This window comes from Epinephelus lanceolatus, chromosome 10 (genome assembly GCF_041903045.1).
Source record: "Epinephelus lanceolatus isolate andai-2023 chromosome 10, ASM4190304v1, whole genome shotgun sequence".
Lineage (NCBI taxonomy): Eukaryota > Metazoa > Chordata > Actinopteri > Perciformes > Serranidae > Epinephelus > Epinephelus lanceolatus.
The window spans coordinates 34,125,381-34,144,446 of record NC_135743.1 but is presented as its reverse complement, the minus strand read 5'-3'; the positions used below and the strand labels follow the sequence as shown (position 1 = coordinate 34,144,446).

General features: G+C 41.3%; 1 protein-coding gene across 1 annotated transcript in view; it reads left to right on the top strand.

Moving 5' to 3' along the window:
- The window catches only part of ube3d (ubiquitin protein ligase E3D), a 35,994-nt gene that overhangs the window by 3,641 nt on the left and 13,287 nt on the right, over window positions 1–19,066 (top strand). The window contains exons 2-9 of the mRNA XM_033640229.2: window positions 141–352; window positions 882–972; window positions 4,406–4,628; window positions 5,252–5,324; window positions 5,399–5,477; window positions 6,424–6,532; window positions 9,289–9,455; window positions 15,855–15,993. Of these exons, the coding sequence (XP_033496120.1) occupies window positions 141–352; window positions 882–972; window positions 4,406–4,628; window positions 5,252–5,324; window positions 5,399–5,477; window positions 6,424–6,532; window positions 9,289–9,455; window positions 15,855–15,993 (1,093 nt within the window). The remainder of the gene's footprint in view (window positions 1–140; window positions 353–881; window positions 973–4,405; window positions 4,629–5,251; window positions 5,325–5,398; window positions 5,478–6,423; window positions 6,533–9,288; window positions 9,456–15,854; window positions 15,994–19,066) is intronic.

The window sequence follows — 19,066 nt, the reverse complement described above, 5'->3', positions numbered from 1 at the left end:
CATTTACCTTATAAAAATGACAGTTACTGATCTTCTCATCTAACTCATAGCAAAAAAAAACCAAAAAAAAACGTGTGTTCATTGTATACGTTTCTTTTGAACCTGTGTGTGTAAACCATCATCATGCGTCTGCTCTCCAGGAAAGATGTGGCCAAAAGTCCTGCAGATGTGGCCGTGACAGGTGGAGAGTCTTCTCTCAGCATTCAGACTCCCAGAGGTGAGCTGAGCCTGATGTTGCCAGCAGGAGTCACCTTCGAGCAGGGATCCTGCGTTCCGACACCTGCGGGAGAGTCCTGTGAAGAAGAGCTTCACTTCAGACTGCGCATCAGTGTCACGCACAGCGCAGACGAAGGTAATGTCCAGGACAGCTATGGAAACACATCCAGACACGTGCAACCCCCCTGTGCTTTGCTACACTCCTCTGTGCCAAGGCGAGAACAAAGTCTTTTGGTAGCTATTTAGAGCTTGCTTTCTATTCTGAATTAATTGGATTGAGTCACTTGGTCATCTGAGACATTGATGGTGTAAATTTTGCTCTCAGAATCCCCCATGGCTCACGAGCAACTGATCATCAGAGTCATGAGAATACTCCCTTTAAGTTTTGGTTTGATCTCATATCATCAAAAGTGTACCCCAGAGTCATTGCGTAATATCCACAGACTCCATCTTCTTGGCAATTTTTATGTCACTTCTCGCCCAAGAAGAAGTTATAGCTGAGGACAGTCATTGACAAATCCAATGAAAATCAGATTGATTGCCCGCTCCCTCTTCAAGCCACCTTCGCCACACAGTACTTTATTGATTTTGTGCTCTGTAGTACAAGGTTACCACCCTTTCACCAAATCTGCCTCATTTATCTGTTTGCCTTTGGCCCTCCACAGAGGCTTCTGACAGTGTGATGGAGACACTCCGGGCAAAAGAGACTTATTGCTTCTACTGCCAGGGCTGCATGACCAGGCTGCTGGAGGACAGGTGAGGAGCAGACAGACGACGAAGAGCATCGGTGGAAATGTGTTTTTATTTACACCCTCCTCCGCGGAAGTAGAAGGGGGTGTTTATTGATGGTGTGACCCAGCAGTTGAAGTGATAGTCTGGCAAAGAAAAATTGATGGATGGAGCTGCGGCAGAGTCCACAGTTATCAAGCCGACTGGGTTAGAGTTATAGAGTCAGCGTGACGTAAAGGTCTGCGCTACCCATTAAAAACCAATTGTGTTTCTTACCTTGAGGTGGTTCAGCTGGACAGTGGGATTGTTCTTATAGCCCTCAGCTTGTAGCTTTCTCTGCTCGGCAAGGTGACATGCTGAAAATTGCAATAGCTGCAGCACAGAGACCCTTGGCCTCTGGCGATGTTTCTCAGCAATAGCCCAATAAAAGCAGCCAAAAATGTATTTTTTGTTTTCAACAAGGGCTGGGAAAAGTAAAAATGTAAATGATAAGTGCTTTGGGGCAGGGTAAAAGTTATAATTTCAACAACATTATGCCTCATTATGCTTTGTAGCAATATGTTCCATTTCATGGCTGCTCAGAGGTATTAATGCTACCATTGATTGCAACCATCACAAAGTACCTTCTGGAAGTTCTCTTTGCAGCCTAAAGTAGTGCACACTAAGTGCTTTACTGGAATGAATAAAACAACTGTTGTGTTAAAGCTGCATCCCTCAGTATTTTTGTATTAGCAATGTGCCAGATGACTACATGTAGTGGAAAAGAGTACCGAATATCGAATACCGTTGTTTAGTTTTTCATTAGTTTTTGCAGATGAACCCCCTCCAGATTAGTGTTGTCACGGTACCAAAATTGGGACCCACGGTACGATACCAGTGAAAGTATCAAGGTTCTGAGTAGTATCACGATACCACAGCGAAAATGAGGCAGATGTGCCTTTTGTCATTTATAAAAAGATAAATCACTTTTCTATAATACATCAATGATATTTCAATGGAATAAATTACTTATTGACTTATTCATACTTCAAAAACAGCATCAATAAGTGATTAACATAGCGGGGATCAAAATAAAATAAATAAATAAAATAAAAATCAACCAGCCACCCTCCTCCTCTGACAAGTAAAGAACAGTCCCTTCATAAGTAAAGAACAGTCCCTAAAGTGCGGTGAGGTTTGTGGACCGTTACCTGCCACAAAGACAGAAATGTGAACGGCTCTTCTCCTCTGACACGTCACATACCTGTGTGCTGCCATGGCTCGGCTGTCCAGGTACTTTTGGGCAGTCATGACGCCAAGAAGAGGACATTATTGGAGCCGGACTTCTCCGTCACCGGTGAGCCTATGGCCGCCGTATTTGACAGGAATACATTCCTGTCTGTGTCTGTGACCCCCGTTCAACCCACAACTGGCAGGATTCGCCTTTAGTTTCTGCTGCTGGTTGAAATCTGTACTCGCACTACGTGCTGAATGATTTATTTTGCTCGAACAAAACTATTTTTAGTCGCAAATGCAAGTGCAGTGACGGATGGAGTAAAATATCGCCACACTGCCGACATTTTACTCCGTCCGTCACCGCACGCTGTTTGATTGCGTTATCAAAACACTCCGCTATTATTCGGCCTTGCTTTTAACTTATTCCACCGAATACCGAATGTGTGTTTTTTTGCAATATTTGGCCAAATATATTCGGTTACCGAATATTCGGTGCATTCCTACTAGTGGTGATGATTCCACAAAACAAAAAAACGACTCCACGGTTCCCTCTTTGTTCTTCTGAGCTTTTTGAATGAGCTGTACAATATTCAGAGCGTATCAGTAATTCAAAGTCTGATTCAGATTTACAGTTCTCAACATGAAGGTGGATGAGCCGGTGGCTAGCAGCTAACAGTGCTACCAGCGTGAACAGCACTAACAACTAATGATGTTAAGAAGGGGGAACTAGAGGGTGGGCGTTACGCTTCCCTGACGACGGCATAAGTTGGGACAGTCTTATCAACAGTAACCGTATGAGCACAGTGCAGAGGGGCAGCAATGAGCTAACCATGCAATACGCATATGCACTAACATTAATGCACTACTGGGCATTAGGGCATTACAAAGAACAGAGAAGCTCAGATTACAACACACACGAACACACAGAAGAAGCGTGACCTTATTTTCTGCAATTTTATTCCACTATATCTTTAAATAACAAATCTTTATTTGCTGCTGTATTTATGTTCTGTTTGTAATGTACAGCACCATTACTATCTTGTATCTCTAGCTCATTGATTTGGTTTAACAGCCAAAAATTTTACTTTTTGGTTCAGTCCAGACACTGTAAAAATAATGGATGTAGCTACCATAACGTCACCCATTGGTATGTGGACTCCCGTTTTGAAGCCTAGAGTTCAGCATTTTGCTATTTGGGTTTTTTTGGAGCCAGAAGTGACTATATTTGGGCAAGAGACTGGCGCTGTGGAGAAGCAAGGGGAGGCTCTGACTGAGAAGCCGATGCAGCCTGTCACTTAAAGCCGCCCACCCTTAAATATGCGTAACCTTAAGCCTTAATAAAATGTAGAAGGGTGAGTTATAAAAGAATTCACTCCCTGCACAGTTGTCATGAAGGCGGAAATTAGCTATAGAGACCAAAAACGTTTCTTGTACCAGGCTGTAAAGCTTGGCATTTTAACATGGGGGTCTGGACTGGCTTTTGGAGCAAGCCTCAAGTGGCCATTTGAGGAATTGCAGTTTTCTAGTACTTCCGCATTGGCTTCATTTTTCAGCCCTAGAGGAAGCCACTTGGTTCAGTCTCATGGCTCTCATCAGCTTTGTGTCAGCCACAAAATGCATCCATTTTCAGTTTAAAACGGCTCTGATAAATCCTTTATCTACTTCCTACTCAGCACCAAACAGCAACACCAAACAAAGTTAGCGATCAGCTGGCAAACATAGTGAGGCATTCAGCAGCTTAAGAGCCAGATGTTTTCCCAGGACTTGGTGGAGACCAAAAACAGAGAAAATATTGGACTTCAACTCATCGGGTGGCCAGAAACATGTCTTCAAATGAATGTTTCATAATTTAAGGATGTGTTAAAACATAATTATTTGCTAATGTGCTTGCGATGGCCATAGAAAATCCATAAATGCTGCTTTAAATATATGTAAATATATTATGAGGACATTAAGAAAATCACAATATAATTCTAATATTAGATATTGTGATCATTGCACCAGCTTTCCTTAAGAAACTTTCCGTACAAGGACTTTTTGTCCTGCCCCCCTTTAGTTTCTGATGTTTTTTGGGTCCTTTTGTCAGATTGTTTTCTCCTTTGTATTCTGATCTTCTCTGACCCTCTGCTTATTGAAAGATAACAGCTCTCACTGCAGCAAGAACCAAATGATGCAATTTCCAATAATCACTGGACAGTGGTGGGAGGAAAGCCTGTAATTGTTTTTTTTTTTCTTTCTTCTTCAGAGTGTTTAAGCGAGTTCTCCCTCTCCCTAATGGCAACTGGAACGCCATCGTCGACGACTGGTGTTGCCACCCCGATCCATTCGCAAACAAGAAGCTGCTGCCCCGAGCAGAGGATTGTTTAGTGGGTGACTCCTTCCTCCTCCTAGCCAGAGACGGCAGCTGCCAACAGACTCTCACTGAGGAAGTGAGCACTGTTGGCTCAGAGGACAGTCAAGATACAAAGGTGAGGGACGTGCAGAGGAAAACAGCTAGTATGCTCCTTTATTCTTAGAAGGAATACGAAGCCTTTAAACCATTTAAAGTTTTGGGATTCCTACAAAACCAAGGATTTTTGAGAGGTTTTTGTTTCAGACAATTATCAGAATTATATCGATTAAAAACATTCTCACTAGCTGCAGTGAAGGAGGAAGTGGGGGAAGCACTAAATGGTCAATACCAGATTTGTTTTGATAAAAGGCAAAAATTGGATTCATATTCGTATCATACAGTGTACTCACTCACCCACGCACACACGCACTCCTCAGACGGCTGCATCAGTGAAGTCAATCTCTCGCACTCTGTAGACGAGGATTGATCTCCCTACTCTTTTATTAGTCATTCTCAGCACGAGTGGCACTCTTTGCATGACTGAAAGTGAGAAAAATAGAAAGAGAGGCAGATAGAAAGAGCAGAAGATCAAATGACAATCTACCTGCTGTATATATCTCTCTGTCTCCTCTCCTCTGCCTTCCATCCTGGTCATAGTGACTATTGATTGCAGTTATAAAACAGCCAAGTTAAAGACGGGCGTATGTTGTGGTGAATAATTTTCTTCTTCTTTTTTTTTTTTTTTTTGGTTACGCACAGAAACCCTGCCGCCGACTGGCACTCGTCTCCTGCAAGAGCTGTTCATCAGTGCTGGGAGAGGCTGTGGCAGCAGGTATACATCATCCTATAGATTATAATCATAACTTTCGACAGCATTCATGAGCCTTTCTCTATTGTATCCTACAGAGACCCTGAAACTGTACATCACGCAGGTGGTGGTGGAGCCCGCTGTTGGAGACAGAACACCAGAAGCTTCTCTGAACAGGCAGGTTTTGATCCAAGGCAGCTTCTAGTGGTGATAATTGGCAAACTGTGGCTGTTAAACAGAGTTGCCATGATCATGGAATATTTTAAATCTCATTTTCCAGGCATTTTCCAGGATGGTATGAATAAAATCCTTGAAAGTTATGGAAAAAAACATCAAATTTTGTTGTGTTTAATAGAATTAGTTGTTACATTAATCTTCAATAGATAACCTTTCACGTAATGCAGCATGACAGCAAATTTATTCTGCCGTATACTTATACATTGTGAATTATCGTTGACATTTTATTATGTGTCCTTGAAAAGTCAGAAAAATTAAGATTTTTTTCCATGAAAATGTGTTGAAACCCAGGCTAAGGAACATTGTTTCATGGGTAAATGGATGAAACGTGGCTCTTATGTGTAGAAGATATGGGAGAGAAATTGACGAATAACCATTGTGACTTTTGTCATATATTTTTGTCCCTCAAAGTCAATGCAGCACATGGGATATAAATATCTAATACTTAAATTGTATGCCAGTCTCGCCCAATCTAACACACCAGCGGCTGGATTTTGCCGAAACTTTGCAGAATGACACATGTCAGCTCTGTGTTCAGCCTTTTGTAATGGTTGGTCTGAATTAAACATTTTAATAATCCCACAGTGCAAGTGTGAATAATTTAAAGATTAAGCCCAAGCATCAGGATTTTTTTTCACCACCTTTTGAGAAACCATTTCCCTGTTAAAGTGCTCTCCATGTACTTTGTGATTGGCTGCATTATTTAACTTCCAGAATTAGTAGTGGGCATATGCATGACCAGAAAATGTGACTAATTTTTCCATAACTTTATCTTGGAGGCATTTGGTGAGAAGGAAAACCTCGACACCATGTCCTGTTTCCAAAAGACATTCATACCTCCATTCTTTTCTACTGTGAATGAATAAACACTGTCTGTTTTGGACAGATCGCTCTTCCTGGAGAAGACTGTAGCAGCCAGGCTGTTGGGGCTGTCCACCTTGCTGAGCACCTTCCACTTTTCTGTCCAGACTCCTGATGGAAAAGCTTTCTTATTGGTAAGAACGAGTTGGCATAATCAGAGAAGCACATGAAATTTGGGTAAAAATAGACTCCTCAATTATTTAAGAAGTGGGAAGAGTGATGTGGCAGGTCATTAAGCAATATGAAAAGCTGATTGACTGTGATTTGTTGAGCTTATTGCCAGGCTTTCAGCTTCTTTAAAATCAGCTACAAGTGGATTATGACAAGCGGCTCTTTGTAAAACAACAGAAACACGGCACTGAATGTAATTAACAGTACAGTTTAGAGTGTGTGCTTTAGTGTTTATACTCCAATATTGATGTTATTTTAGCCGAAGCTGGCAGGTGGTATTAGCAAATCTTATCATCTGCGTAACATAAATTGTCTGAAGTATCCCATCAATAGTCAGACTTTGAACTGCAGGACATAAAAAATGGGAGCAGTAATAATATAAATCATCTTGTATGAAACCAACTGACTTCTGAATTCTTCAATACTACAAAATGAAAAAGTAACCTGCATCATATCAGAGGTGCACGGCTTGCTTTTTAACCCTTTAGTTCTGTGGATAGCCTTACTTCCTTATTGTTATATAAGAAACATAATAGTAGTAATTGTAAAAATCAACCATCTTTTTCCCCTTCAAATCTTTTTTTTCGTGTCCTCTGACCTTATTAAAGCCCAATATGTAACTGATATCCTTTTTACCTGCCACAAACTGAGCTTGCGCATTTGATGAAGGTAACAAATTACAGAAATGAGCATAGAGCATTATTATGGGTCCAAATATGTTGTGGGTTTTGCATAGACAAGTATATATTCCTTTTGCTTTCAAAAAGTCCTTCACAGACAAACACATGCACATACGGTAAAGTTACAGAAATCAAGACAGAAACTTTGGGGTTTAGGAGGAGTTGTGCTGTATATAATTTTGTTTACATGGCTTTTAAGCTCCATGTAGCTCTACAATCATTTACATTGTTAATGTGCTCATCTAGACAGCTATTTCTAGTCTGCCACCAGCAGACTCTGCATCACAGGAACAGTAGTGAGAGGGAAAATCAGATAGTATGAGTCATGGCTGGACCCCACTGATTTCTTCAACACTGTTTGAAAAGAAGTAAGGAGTAAAAAACAACAGTGTGTGTACTGGTTAACCTTTGTAGTGGGGGATTTAAGAGGTTTTAAAGGTAATAAGGTTGGGCGATTAGTTTACATTTTTCAACCAGCCACCATCACTACTACTGGGGCAGCCGATATATTCATACTATGTTCCAAAAGTCCTCTTAGCTTTTATAGTCAAACAAATAAATAAATAAAACTCACAAACAGTCAAGAAAGGATAAATTCTTAAACTGGTCTTCCTTATTGAACCAAAACTGACTAGCTTAAATACCTTGTTAACTCACCATGTAACATACTTCATTCAGGTTGATGGAAACAAGTGGAAACACCACTTCTGGTTTGGACAAAATAAACCCCATATATTGGTGGGCAGTTGGAAGGCAGGCAACTGGAGGCAAAGACTACCAGCACTGCACAAATGCGCATGATCTGTGCTGTTTACAGCTGCTCCAATCATAAATTGGGGAAAAACAAAGGCAACTTAAAGTCCAGAGAACGGTAGGATTTGAAAAAGTAAAAAAGAGTGAAACAGTGAAATGACGGCAGGTGTGGAGGAGGCGTCTTGAGGAGCAGAGTCAGCTAATGTCAGACATTAACATAAAGGCATTGTGTTTAAGTTGGATGCAATGACAGTGTGCTGTGATAACTTTTCCATTTTTTAAGCCAAGACACTGATTTTTAACAATGTTCCACCAGACCTCTGGGTACAGTTGACCTAGTAAAATAGTAGCTTGGCAGCCACTGCATCCTTATACAGCGCTAAAATCTAAAATAAGCTACAGTTAAACTCAAGCATTTTAACTTAGCCAGAAACAAGATAGCAGTCATTTCAGACGTAGACCCCGCTGCACACAAAATAGTCCACTAGACTCCTGCGCACTTTCATCAGCTTGCCGTGTAAAGTTAATAACGTCAGGAGGTCTGGAGGATGTGGTTCTTTTTTATAATGATTGTGTCCACACTGGGCAAATCAGTCAAGCTGTGGCAAAAATCTTCATTCTTTATGGATCACATACCCTTTATGTTTATTTAATTCAATTCACACAGTCATTTCAACCATCATAATATTCATGTGATTGCAAACAAGCTATTTTACGTGTGAAATATGTTGGCTGTTTTTCCCTCCTGTCTCTCTATGCCGCTGCCTCTCAGTGCTCCTGGGTTAGCTCGCTGAACAAGAGTCTGTTGCTGAGTGGTTTTGCATAGCCAGCTCTAGCTCCACACTTAACTAAAGACTCTGCCAGCTGCCCGCTGAGCAGCAGCTCTCACTTATTCTTTAGAGACAGACCATTAATTTAGCAAAATAAAACTGCCACACAAAAAAAGAACAGCGATGTACTCAGCCAGTTGCCAATAGCGGATATATTTGTGTAATTGCTCAAACCAGAAAGTTAAATATCACTTTAAAGGTAAGAGTTAAATGTGTCGGAGGGTCATTATATGCTTAAAAAAATTTTAATGTGGCTGGCAGTTAAATCAGTACAACCTGTACAACATCCTGTATCCGTCACGTGATATAAGACCATTGTTTATAAGACACCTGAGATACTCTGGTGTGCATGAGTGGATGCAGAGACTTGATTTTGCAGAGTGTGATTCCTTCGCCCACATGACATCTGGCATGTGTATCTCAAGTGTTAAGTGACCTGTCTGCTCCTTCCCGCAGCTCTGGCTGCTGAACAGCGACTCCATCACCGCATCAGTTCCAGAAACGTGTGTCGGGGGTGAGAGGTCTATCAGCTCCCCCGCTCTTCACAGTCCATCACCCAGAGCTGCCAGAGCCCTGAAACTCCTCTACACTGCCTGTTCTGACACAGGCATCCAGCAGAGAGAGTAAGCAGAGACTTACTGCATCCTCCAAACCCCCCCCCCAACCCCCTTCATTCTTTGTTTTCCTCTTCTTAATCTTATCCTTTCATCTTTCCAACGCACCCTCTCAATCACCACCTGTCTTGGCTCACTGCGAGGGATGAAAGACTGCTTTGTTGCCGAACAGATTTTAGGTCTTAGAACACTTAGCGCCAAGGGTCCCCGCTCAGATGTAATTGTCTATTATTTTGCGAATGAGATTGCCATCAAAGGAGTTTATCATCTCAGTGTTGTCAGTTGTGTAAGTCATGCTCATATTTGTTGCACATACAGGAGATGTTGTTTTGACTGGAGCGAGGCTCCGTGTACCTTGCTGTGATGCATTAGAGAGGTGTAGGTGGATGTACTGCATGTGGTTCTCCATGTTCAGTACAGCAGCACCCCACTGGAAGAGCCTTCCACCCTCATTATTTTCAACTGAAACAGCACTCAGCGTTTTTTCCCTCCTCCTCCTTTTCCCTGCAGCCGCGTACAGTGAAGGCAGAACAGAGACGTTTTGTTGTTTCTACCATTTTGACAAGCCCACCGGCTGACTGACGGAGAAAGGGTAATTAGAAGTAAAACTCGCATGAAAGAAGAAAAGCTTGTCTTTACAGTCAAAGCAGTAAGAGTGCATTTAAATGACATGAGTAACTGTATGAGCCGAGTGATGCACAGGAACCCATTACACCAAAGATGCATGCTGGCTACCAAGAGAGATGTCATCTTGGTAACAAAAGCTGTGACAGAAAGTGCACCGCTGTTTTTGTCAAGCCAGAATAAGAATTAAGACCTCTGAGTTTCAGCTTTTCTTTTACCGTATGAGTTATTTCACACTGCAGAGCTCATTTTAAACACGACCTATTATGCTTCTCCTTATTTTCTGTCATATATACAGTACAGGCCAAAAGTTTGGACACACCTTCTCATTCAATGCGTTTTCTTTATTTTCATGACTATTTACATTGTAGATTCTCACTGAAGGCATCAAAACTATGAATGAATACATGTGGAGTTATGTACTTAACAAAAAAAGGTGAAATAACTGAAAACATGTTTTATATTCTAGTTTCTTCAAAATAGCCACCCTTTGCTCTGATTACTGCTTTGCACACTCTTGGCATTCTCTCCATGAGCTTCAAGAGGTAGTCACCTGAAATGGTTTTCCAACAGTCTTGAAGGAGTTCCCAGAGGTGTTTAGCACTTGTTGGCCTCTTTGCCTTCACTCTGCGGTCCAGCTCACCCCAAACCATCTCGATTGGGTTCAGGTCCGGTGACTGTGGAGGCCAGGTCATCTGCCGCAGCACTCCATCACTCTCCTTCTTGGTCAAATGGCCCAAATAGCTAAGAGTGTCTGTTCTCTATTGACCAATCAAAGGACTGCAATGTTCACGGCTCCACCTTTTAGTACCAGATCTGTGTGCAAGGTACCCCAGCAAAAATGGGGACAGTACAGAACAGTTCCATTGGTACCATCCACAACTTTTCACAGTGGAGACCGACAAAAAGTGTACCGAACTGAACTGAACCGTACTGTATACTGCATGGTGAAAATGAGGCTCTAGATTTCGATGTTGTTAATTTCACCCTATTTCAGATCATAATCCTGCTGGAAGATGTCTGGTTGTTTCTAGAAGCTTTTATTGGCAGTTTTTCATGGTAAAAAGTGCCAACATGCTTATTTACAGCTACTCCCTGGCTGCAGTGAAGGTGCAGAGATGAAACACTGACCAATCAGAACAGACTGGTCTTTTTTGGAGAGGGGCTTAAAGAGACAGGCACTTAAAGGAGCCACAAGGGGCCACCGGCAGCAACTGAAATTTACATCAACGACAGGGATCCTTTTGAGCCAGAGGAGCATCTGGCAGTCTGGTTGAGGTCAGTTGTTGTATAGCTTATGCTGCTGTAAGCTCTTTTATCTAGTTTCTTTTTAGCAAAATGCTAAAATGCTGAGTGAATTTGAGTCCCCACTGGAGAACATTTTCTTAGTGTTTATGTGCTTTGATGTGCTATGCGAAAATTTAGACAAAGGGACATTGTTCAAAAAGATAAATAAATTATAGCTGCTGCGCAGCGATGGGTCGGGTCCGGGCATTTTTAGGCAATTCTGAGCAACCTCTGGAACCTAAGACGGTCATCTACCGCTCTGAGCTAATTGGCAAGTAGCAACTCAACAGTGGCTTCACAAATTGAGTAAGCCATTCACTGTTGTGTAGGAAAGCAGCCATCCGTGCATGGAAAGGCAGATTTGAAACCACTGTAAAAAAAATTCAGTTATTAAGACAAAAATCTGAAAATACACACATTGCATGTAGACAGCATGGAGATGTTGGTAATTTGTTTGAAACAATGATTGATTTGCTCCATAAGTGAAAAACTGATGTTTAAAATTGACATTTTTACATTGACTCCAATCCACATTAGAGCAAAATTCAAAATGCTGTCAAAAATTCAGTTTTTGAGATAAAATTCTGAAATTTGCCACACATCATCTACCATGACTCTAGAATTTTGCCATTTTTTTTCATGAACATTAAAGATTTATTTAGCAAGAATTTGCATGTATATGTTTACAGCACCATTTACAGTCAAACATTTTGATGCACTGTAGGCTCAATTTTTGATAAATCAAAAATCTGAGAAACAGTTTTTGTAGGACAGTCTGAAGATGCTCTGTAGCAAGTTTGGTGTCAGTTGAGCAAAAATTGTGGGAGGAGATAGGTTTAAGAAGTTTTACAGTTATTGAAAAAAACAGAGTGATGAACTTAATAATTTTTAATAGGTTTAAGTGTACAAAAGTTTCTTCAGTATTGGGGCTACAGTTTGATGGAAGTTGTGAAGTTGTAGCACATATGGTTGACTTCTTATGAATTTTCAAAGTTTTGAACTTCAGACGATTGCTGTAGCGCCACCATCAGGACTATTGGCTTGAGTTTAAAGCTGAGGATATCTGGCATGAGACTGGACCTTTGTGCAAAGTTTGGTGAGTTTTCACCCATGGGAAGTATGATTTCCTCGGAAGAAGAAAGAAGAAGAATACCTAGGATTACAGTAGTGTCCTGGCGGCTTAGCTGCCCAGACCCTAATAAAATCGGATGCTTAAATGTGTATTGATGTGCAAATTAATTGCACCAAATAAATGCCCCCAATTTGTTAAAGTCTTAAAGTTTGTAGACAATACATGCATGAACCTGAAAACAAGCAGAATAGGTCCCCTTTGACCCCTGCCAGACATGAAATAAAAATATCTCTTCTTTTGCTGTCTAAATTTTAAGTTTTCGGGCTGTTCATTGTTATATCCCAACTTTTTACAGTAGTATGAAATTGATTTTTGAGTGTTTCAAAATTCAAGAACGTATTAGCCATGAACACATAACATGTAAGCGTTTTCGATGACGATCCCAAAAATTTGTATTTTTGAAGAATCTTTACCGAGATAAGTACTGGGCCAAACATTTTACAGAATTAAATAAACTTGTTAGAGTTTTCTGTTGGACAAACTATGTAATTGTGACAGTTTTTAAATGATCTCAAACCCATCTTTGACATTTCGATTTAGGTGCCTGACCAATTTATTGTTCTATACATTATTTTGTTTAAAAGTCTCAGCTTTCAAATGCTTAACATTTGAGCAACTAAAAAAGGAAAAAATTATCCGCACACCAGTAGAGCTCCCATTAATCCATGATTTATTTTCTCTCAAGTGACGTTTCGAGCAACGCAGACTCTTCCTCAGACTTGTAATAATTTATTATTTATTTATTAATTACAAGTCTGAGGAAGAGTCTGCGTTGCTCGAAACGTCACTTGACGGAAAATAAATCATGGATTAATGGGAGCTCTACCAGTGTGCGGATCATTTTTTTCCTTTTTTGATGCATGTTAGAAGTTTATGATCCAGCACCCTTTCAATATTTCTTTGGGATGTGCGTGTTATTATCTTTTTTTCTAACATTTGAGCAACTGCAATTTTTTTTAATTTCACCTATTTCTGGCATTTCTCTGAAGCCTTGCAAAGCTAAATGCTGGTGTTACTCACACTTCCATTTCCCCCTACATAATTTACCATTCATCCTTCATCACTCATCTCTGACATTTTTAAATTAAATGTTATGCCTGGGGAGCTGAATTCCCCGGACGGTGGCCCTCTTATTCAGGATACAGTCGGTTACAGTTGACTGCAGCTGGAGGTCGCAGTATGTGTTGTTAGAACTGCCAATAATTGGCTAGAGAATCGGTGAGCCAGTGCCTAAGTGGATTACGCTTGTCACTAATGGCAGTGACTTGATTATGAGTTGAGTGAAAGTCGGAGGCACCATCACAGTCCAGTACCATGTGAATGAGGTCTCATGGACAAGGAAATTGAGTCTAATGGAAATTGTACGCCCAACTCCTTTTTTATAGAATTTATTCTGATATTTGAGTAATCTTACTGTAGATAACATTAACTACATGTCCATGCACAAAGAATTATGACGTAGGCTGGTTTGGGTCAATATACAGCTGCATAATTTGATCAGATTGGCTATTTTTATCCCTGAATCATTTTTTTTTAACTTGATCGGATTTTCTCAGGGTTCATTGGGGATGAAGAGAATCCAAGAATCTGCAAAATATACTTGCAGAGACCAAAGAGGTTGGATGCCCCTATCAAATTTTAACCTCTTTTACTGAGTGACCAACTTCTGAATATTGCATTGGTTGCGTGCAGATAGTTTGAATAAAGTCCCAGCTTGGTTGAGGATGGAATCATCATCTTGTTGGCTGTCTTCACTGGCTGCTTTGGTTTACACTCCTCGGGGTTCAGCCTGCTGCTTTCAACCTCTCTCTGAAACAAATTGAGCTTTTCCTGTGTGGTCTAATCTTGACCTAAAGTCATGTAATGATTTGTATATTGAGGGCATCAGTGTGGCCTTCCAACAGATTTCATCGAATATTCCAAAAGGCCATTTTTATTAGATATCTACAGGTTAATTGCTTTGGCCAGGACACAAGTTCCGAATTTGCCTGTAAGCCCCTCCATTAATCATGTTTATTATCAGCCCATGTGGTAAAGAGTATCATCTCATGTGGATCTGAGAGACTTTACTCATTGTTAGCTGTCAAAACATAACAAGAGCAGAATATAGGCGAAGAAATTAACAGTGATCTAAGAACTGTTATTCCTCTCCGGGTTCACTCTTAATCTGTATGTACCAAACTTGGTTTAATCCAACATAAAAAACCATACACCCCAGCCACTGGACGATTTCAGATTTCCGCTTATGTATCTTTATGAAAATGTTATCAGGGCACTTCAGGTACCCTTTGATCCAGTTGCATCAATAGCACTCTTTGGTGTAAAACCAGATACAGTGGACCTGCCAAGAATTAAAGCAGACCTTGTGGCCTCTTTGTCCTTATTAGCGAGATGACTCATATTACTTCATTAGCAGTCACCCTCTCCTCTGCCCCTTGAGGATTGGATCTGAGATATTCTTCATTTTAGTAAATTAGAAAAGATGAAATATACCCTGTGTAGGTCAATGGCAAAATTGTTCAAAATATAGCAACCCCTCTTTGACCATAGAGTGACAATACAGTTCCATAATGTATGTTATTGAAGCTGGCCATTTTTGTTGTTTTTATTGTTTCCATTATTTCTCCACTTCATTTAGCATATTTGGTCTTTAACACTACCAGGAGCTATTCCAATTTCCAATAAAGACAGACTGATTTTTGACTGGTAGTTTTGATGGGTTTGGTGGGGGGATTTTTATGTACATATTTACCATAGAAATATATGCTGTATATATTTGTCTTGTTTGTAATTGCTCTTTTTTTAGCCATACACGTTTATACGTCATCCTTGTAGTTGTTACTGTTGTTATTACTGTTGTAAACAGTTAAACCTAACTAAGACATTCGTTTTTGAGAGGCTAATAGCAGATTCCTCATGCATGCAAACATAGCTACAGAAGCAGTCTGTCTTCAGTGTGATGTCAAAAGCAAAACTGTTAAAACTTTGAGACAACTTTTCCCTCCCAGGAACTGCACAGATGGCTAAATGTCACCCCAAACAAACTGGAACGGCACTACACACTGACAGAGCATCAATCTTTCCTCTCCCAATCACTCTTCCTCTTCTCCTCAGTCCCCTCTTCTTCACGTCTCACACGCAGACATACTGTATGTTGATGCTGTGCACACGCACTCGCCATCAGTCCACGTTTATGTATCCCTAGTTATCTAGTTTAGTTCACAGTCAAACACCACTTAATTAAAGCATCAGTGTAAATGCTTCACTGTGGGATTTACAGCAGCTATTCTGGGCATCATGTTGGTTGTATAATGCCGTGGCAGTCACTATAAATCACTCCTACTCTACTCTGTGTGTGTTTTCAGCATTGTAACTAGTTGGGAGGTCAATGCCATAGGACATCCTGTGGTGCTGCCGCTGAAGGTGTGCGAGGAGCTGCTGCAAGTGATAGATGACAGCAACTCCACACTTCCTGCATCTATGCGTCGCATGAGGTCCTATGAGGTAAGACAGCTACGGTAAACTGTAAAATGCTTACCCCTATATTGTGTAATAACTGCAGAGAGAAGCTGAAAGTCTTTTAATTTATCTTCATGCTTTGTACAAAACAGCAGGGACTCCTGCAGCCGACAGCGATCACTTATTTCACTTACTTGTTACTTACAGTGCCTTGTTTATCCATTATTCAGCAGCAGCGCTTGACTTGTGTTTTTATCCCGCCTTAATTAATTTCATGATTCAGAGCTTTCAGTTAACAGCTTCGCTTTAGGGATTATGTGGGTCAATTTTAAGGTTTTACTTTTGTCAGCCCTATTCCAGCTTCTGTACACCTGTAACTGTGCAAAATGTGTATATTTAGCTCGAGTTGCGGAGAAAAAAAGCCTTTGACTAGAAAATAGGAGGCGTTAACTTTGCTGACACCTCTATTCTCCTACCCCTTTTCAACAAAGTGACGGGGTAATTAGCACCATTATCCTCCACTTCCTGCTCAGGAAGTTTAGGAAATGACTCCCACCACTTAAACAAGTTTTCCTCCTGCTATGAAGTATCAGAACTTGAATAACATACGGCTACAAATCTTTTAGGACGTCTGCTGGTGTACGTCATGTGAAGCCTCTTTTATTGTAAACCCAGGCAGGGGGTCTTCACTTGAAGGCTTGGATTCTTTCTTTAATCTAAACTGGCTTGATGCATTGAAGAAGGGCTACTTTCTTGCCATGAGAAAAATAACCTATCCGAGTATGTTTTTTGTGTAAAGATTTCACATACTGTAAGTAACTAAAACAAAATATCCAGTCACCATGTGCGCAAGTGGGAGCAATTAAAGGCGATGTGGTCTTTAGTTTTGACAGACACCCACAGTACAGATCAGACATTTTTCTTTATCATAGTTAAAGTTTAATAAGAGGACAATTGGCTCTGCATTGGAAGAACAGTGCTGCTCTTTTGTTCCCATGTCTTCTACATGCGTCATAAGCTAGGGAGGGTGCTGACTTTCTGTCTGCTTTGGACAACTTTAACCTCAGGGCATTTTCACACAAGGTACAATTGATTCATAGAGTACATCTGCAACCAAGATAATCTTTTCAAGGGGACCCAGGCACGGTTCATTGATCCATACACAGTGTAGCACTTACCAAACAAACTCAACTTTGGGGTCAAGTGTACTTAGATTCAGCCTTGGACCCTGATGTGAAAGCCTCCTCAATCTTTTAGCACAATAATTCTCAACAGTACTCCCTAATGGCAGTGGCCCCCCAGCAGGATAATGCACCATGCCACACTGCAAACATCGTTCAGGAATGGCCCAAGGAATGTGACAAAGACCTCAAAGTGTCGACTTGGCCTCCAAATTCCCCAGATCCCAGTCTGAATGAGCATCTGTGGTACATGTCATTGAAGCCTAGTTCACATTACATGATTTTCACCCTGATTTTGCGTAGCAGAGACTATCGTAATCTTTTGTTTCTGTCAGCGGGAGTCTTGCCAACTGGGTTACGACCTGTGTGTGCACACCACAAGATTTCTCCACCAAGCCCTCGCCAACAGAGCCCCAGATAACGCGGTGACGTCACCAAAGTTGGAGACGACACATCGTAAAGGCATGGATATTCTTCCCAGTGTTGAATCAGATCTGCCTCCAGGGCCTGGGTCCAAACACAACGCGCTCCCTGTGATCCTGTGGACGCCACCATTTTTGTTGTTGCTTGCCGGCTTGTCAGTGTTGCCAGATCTTGGGAGAGAAACAACCAACCAGGGCTATGGAAACAAGCCCAAAAGAAGCAACTATCATGCGTTTAAATAACTTATTAGACAGATATATATAGAGAGAGAAAGGTGATGTTTAGAGAGCAAGCCCAAATAAGCAACTCCACTTTAGAAACAATCCCAAAGTCACAGCTAATAAGCGGACCTGGCAAGTGGCAGCCCTGCGGCTTGTCCTCCTCACATTTCTTCCGTCCTCCTGCGTGCTGATGTGGAACGTATCCCGCCTCTCATTGGCTGATGCTCTTTGTCAGTCGTGTCAGACTTCTCCAGTTTTCTAGCATGCCAGATATCCAGTCTCAGTCACAGACGAGGGGGCGACTTGCTCATAGGCTTATTCACACATGAGGATTCGTGGTGGCAGACTATCTGCCGAGCCGACTCACCTCCGACCCAAGGTGGCTCTCAAGATCCTCTGCGACATCAAAATCGCAGTGTAAATCGTGTAATGTGAACTAGGCTTAACCCACCTCACAACCCACTGGACTAAATGGATCTGCCACCAACGCACTGGAGCCAGACACCGCAGGACACTCCCAGAGATCCTGTGTCCATGCTTCGACAGGTCAGAGCCAAGTCTCATCCAAGGAGGCCCCACCTTGGATTAGGGGTACATCTGGGGTACCGGCACATCACAAGAATCCTTGAACAGATTGGGACCTGGGAAATTTAGAAGCCAGGTCGACACCCTGAGCTTTTTGTCACGCTCTACGGGCCATTTCTAAACAGTTTTTGTAGTGTGGCACGCTGCTATTTTCTGCTGGGGGGCCACTGCCATTGGGGAGAACTGTCGCCATGAGGAGGGGTACTACCGCAACAGTGTTTGAGTGGGTGGAACATGTCAGGTGGTATCCACATGAACGCCAGAACCAAAGGTTTCCCAGCAGAACAAAGCATTGGAACAAAATAATCAAAGTTATCCACGGTGGTTTTAATGTTTTGGCTGATCGGTTTACATAATAACAACATAATATTTTAGGTTGATAATGTTTTTTTTTTTCTTTTTTTACATTACATTGCCAGTATATTTTATTGAATGTGTTTGTGAGAGTCAAAGTGAGTGTGCACATGAACAAAGAAGAACTCAACAAATACCTACACTGCCTTGAGCACGTTGGACAACACCTAGGTGTTAGCTGTTAAAACTGAACAAAACTTTCATCACATACAAAGTATTATTTATTTATATTTAAAAATCAGAACATTCACAATAATCAATCAAATTCAGCAGGCATGTAGAAACAGCTGTTTACACTGGTTTGCATCTCTCTCCTTCTCTCTGTCTCTCTTCCCTGTCATTTCCCTTCTGTCT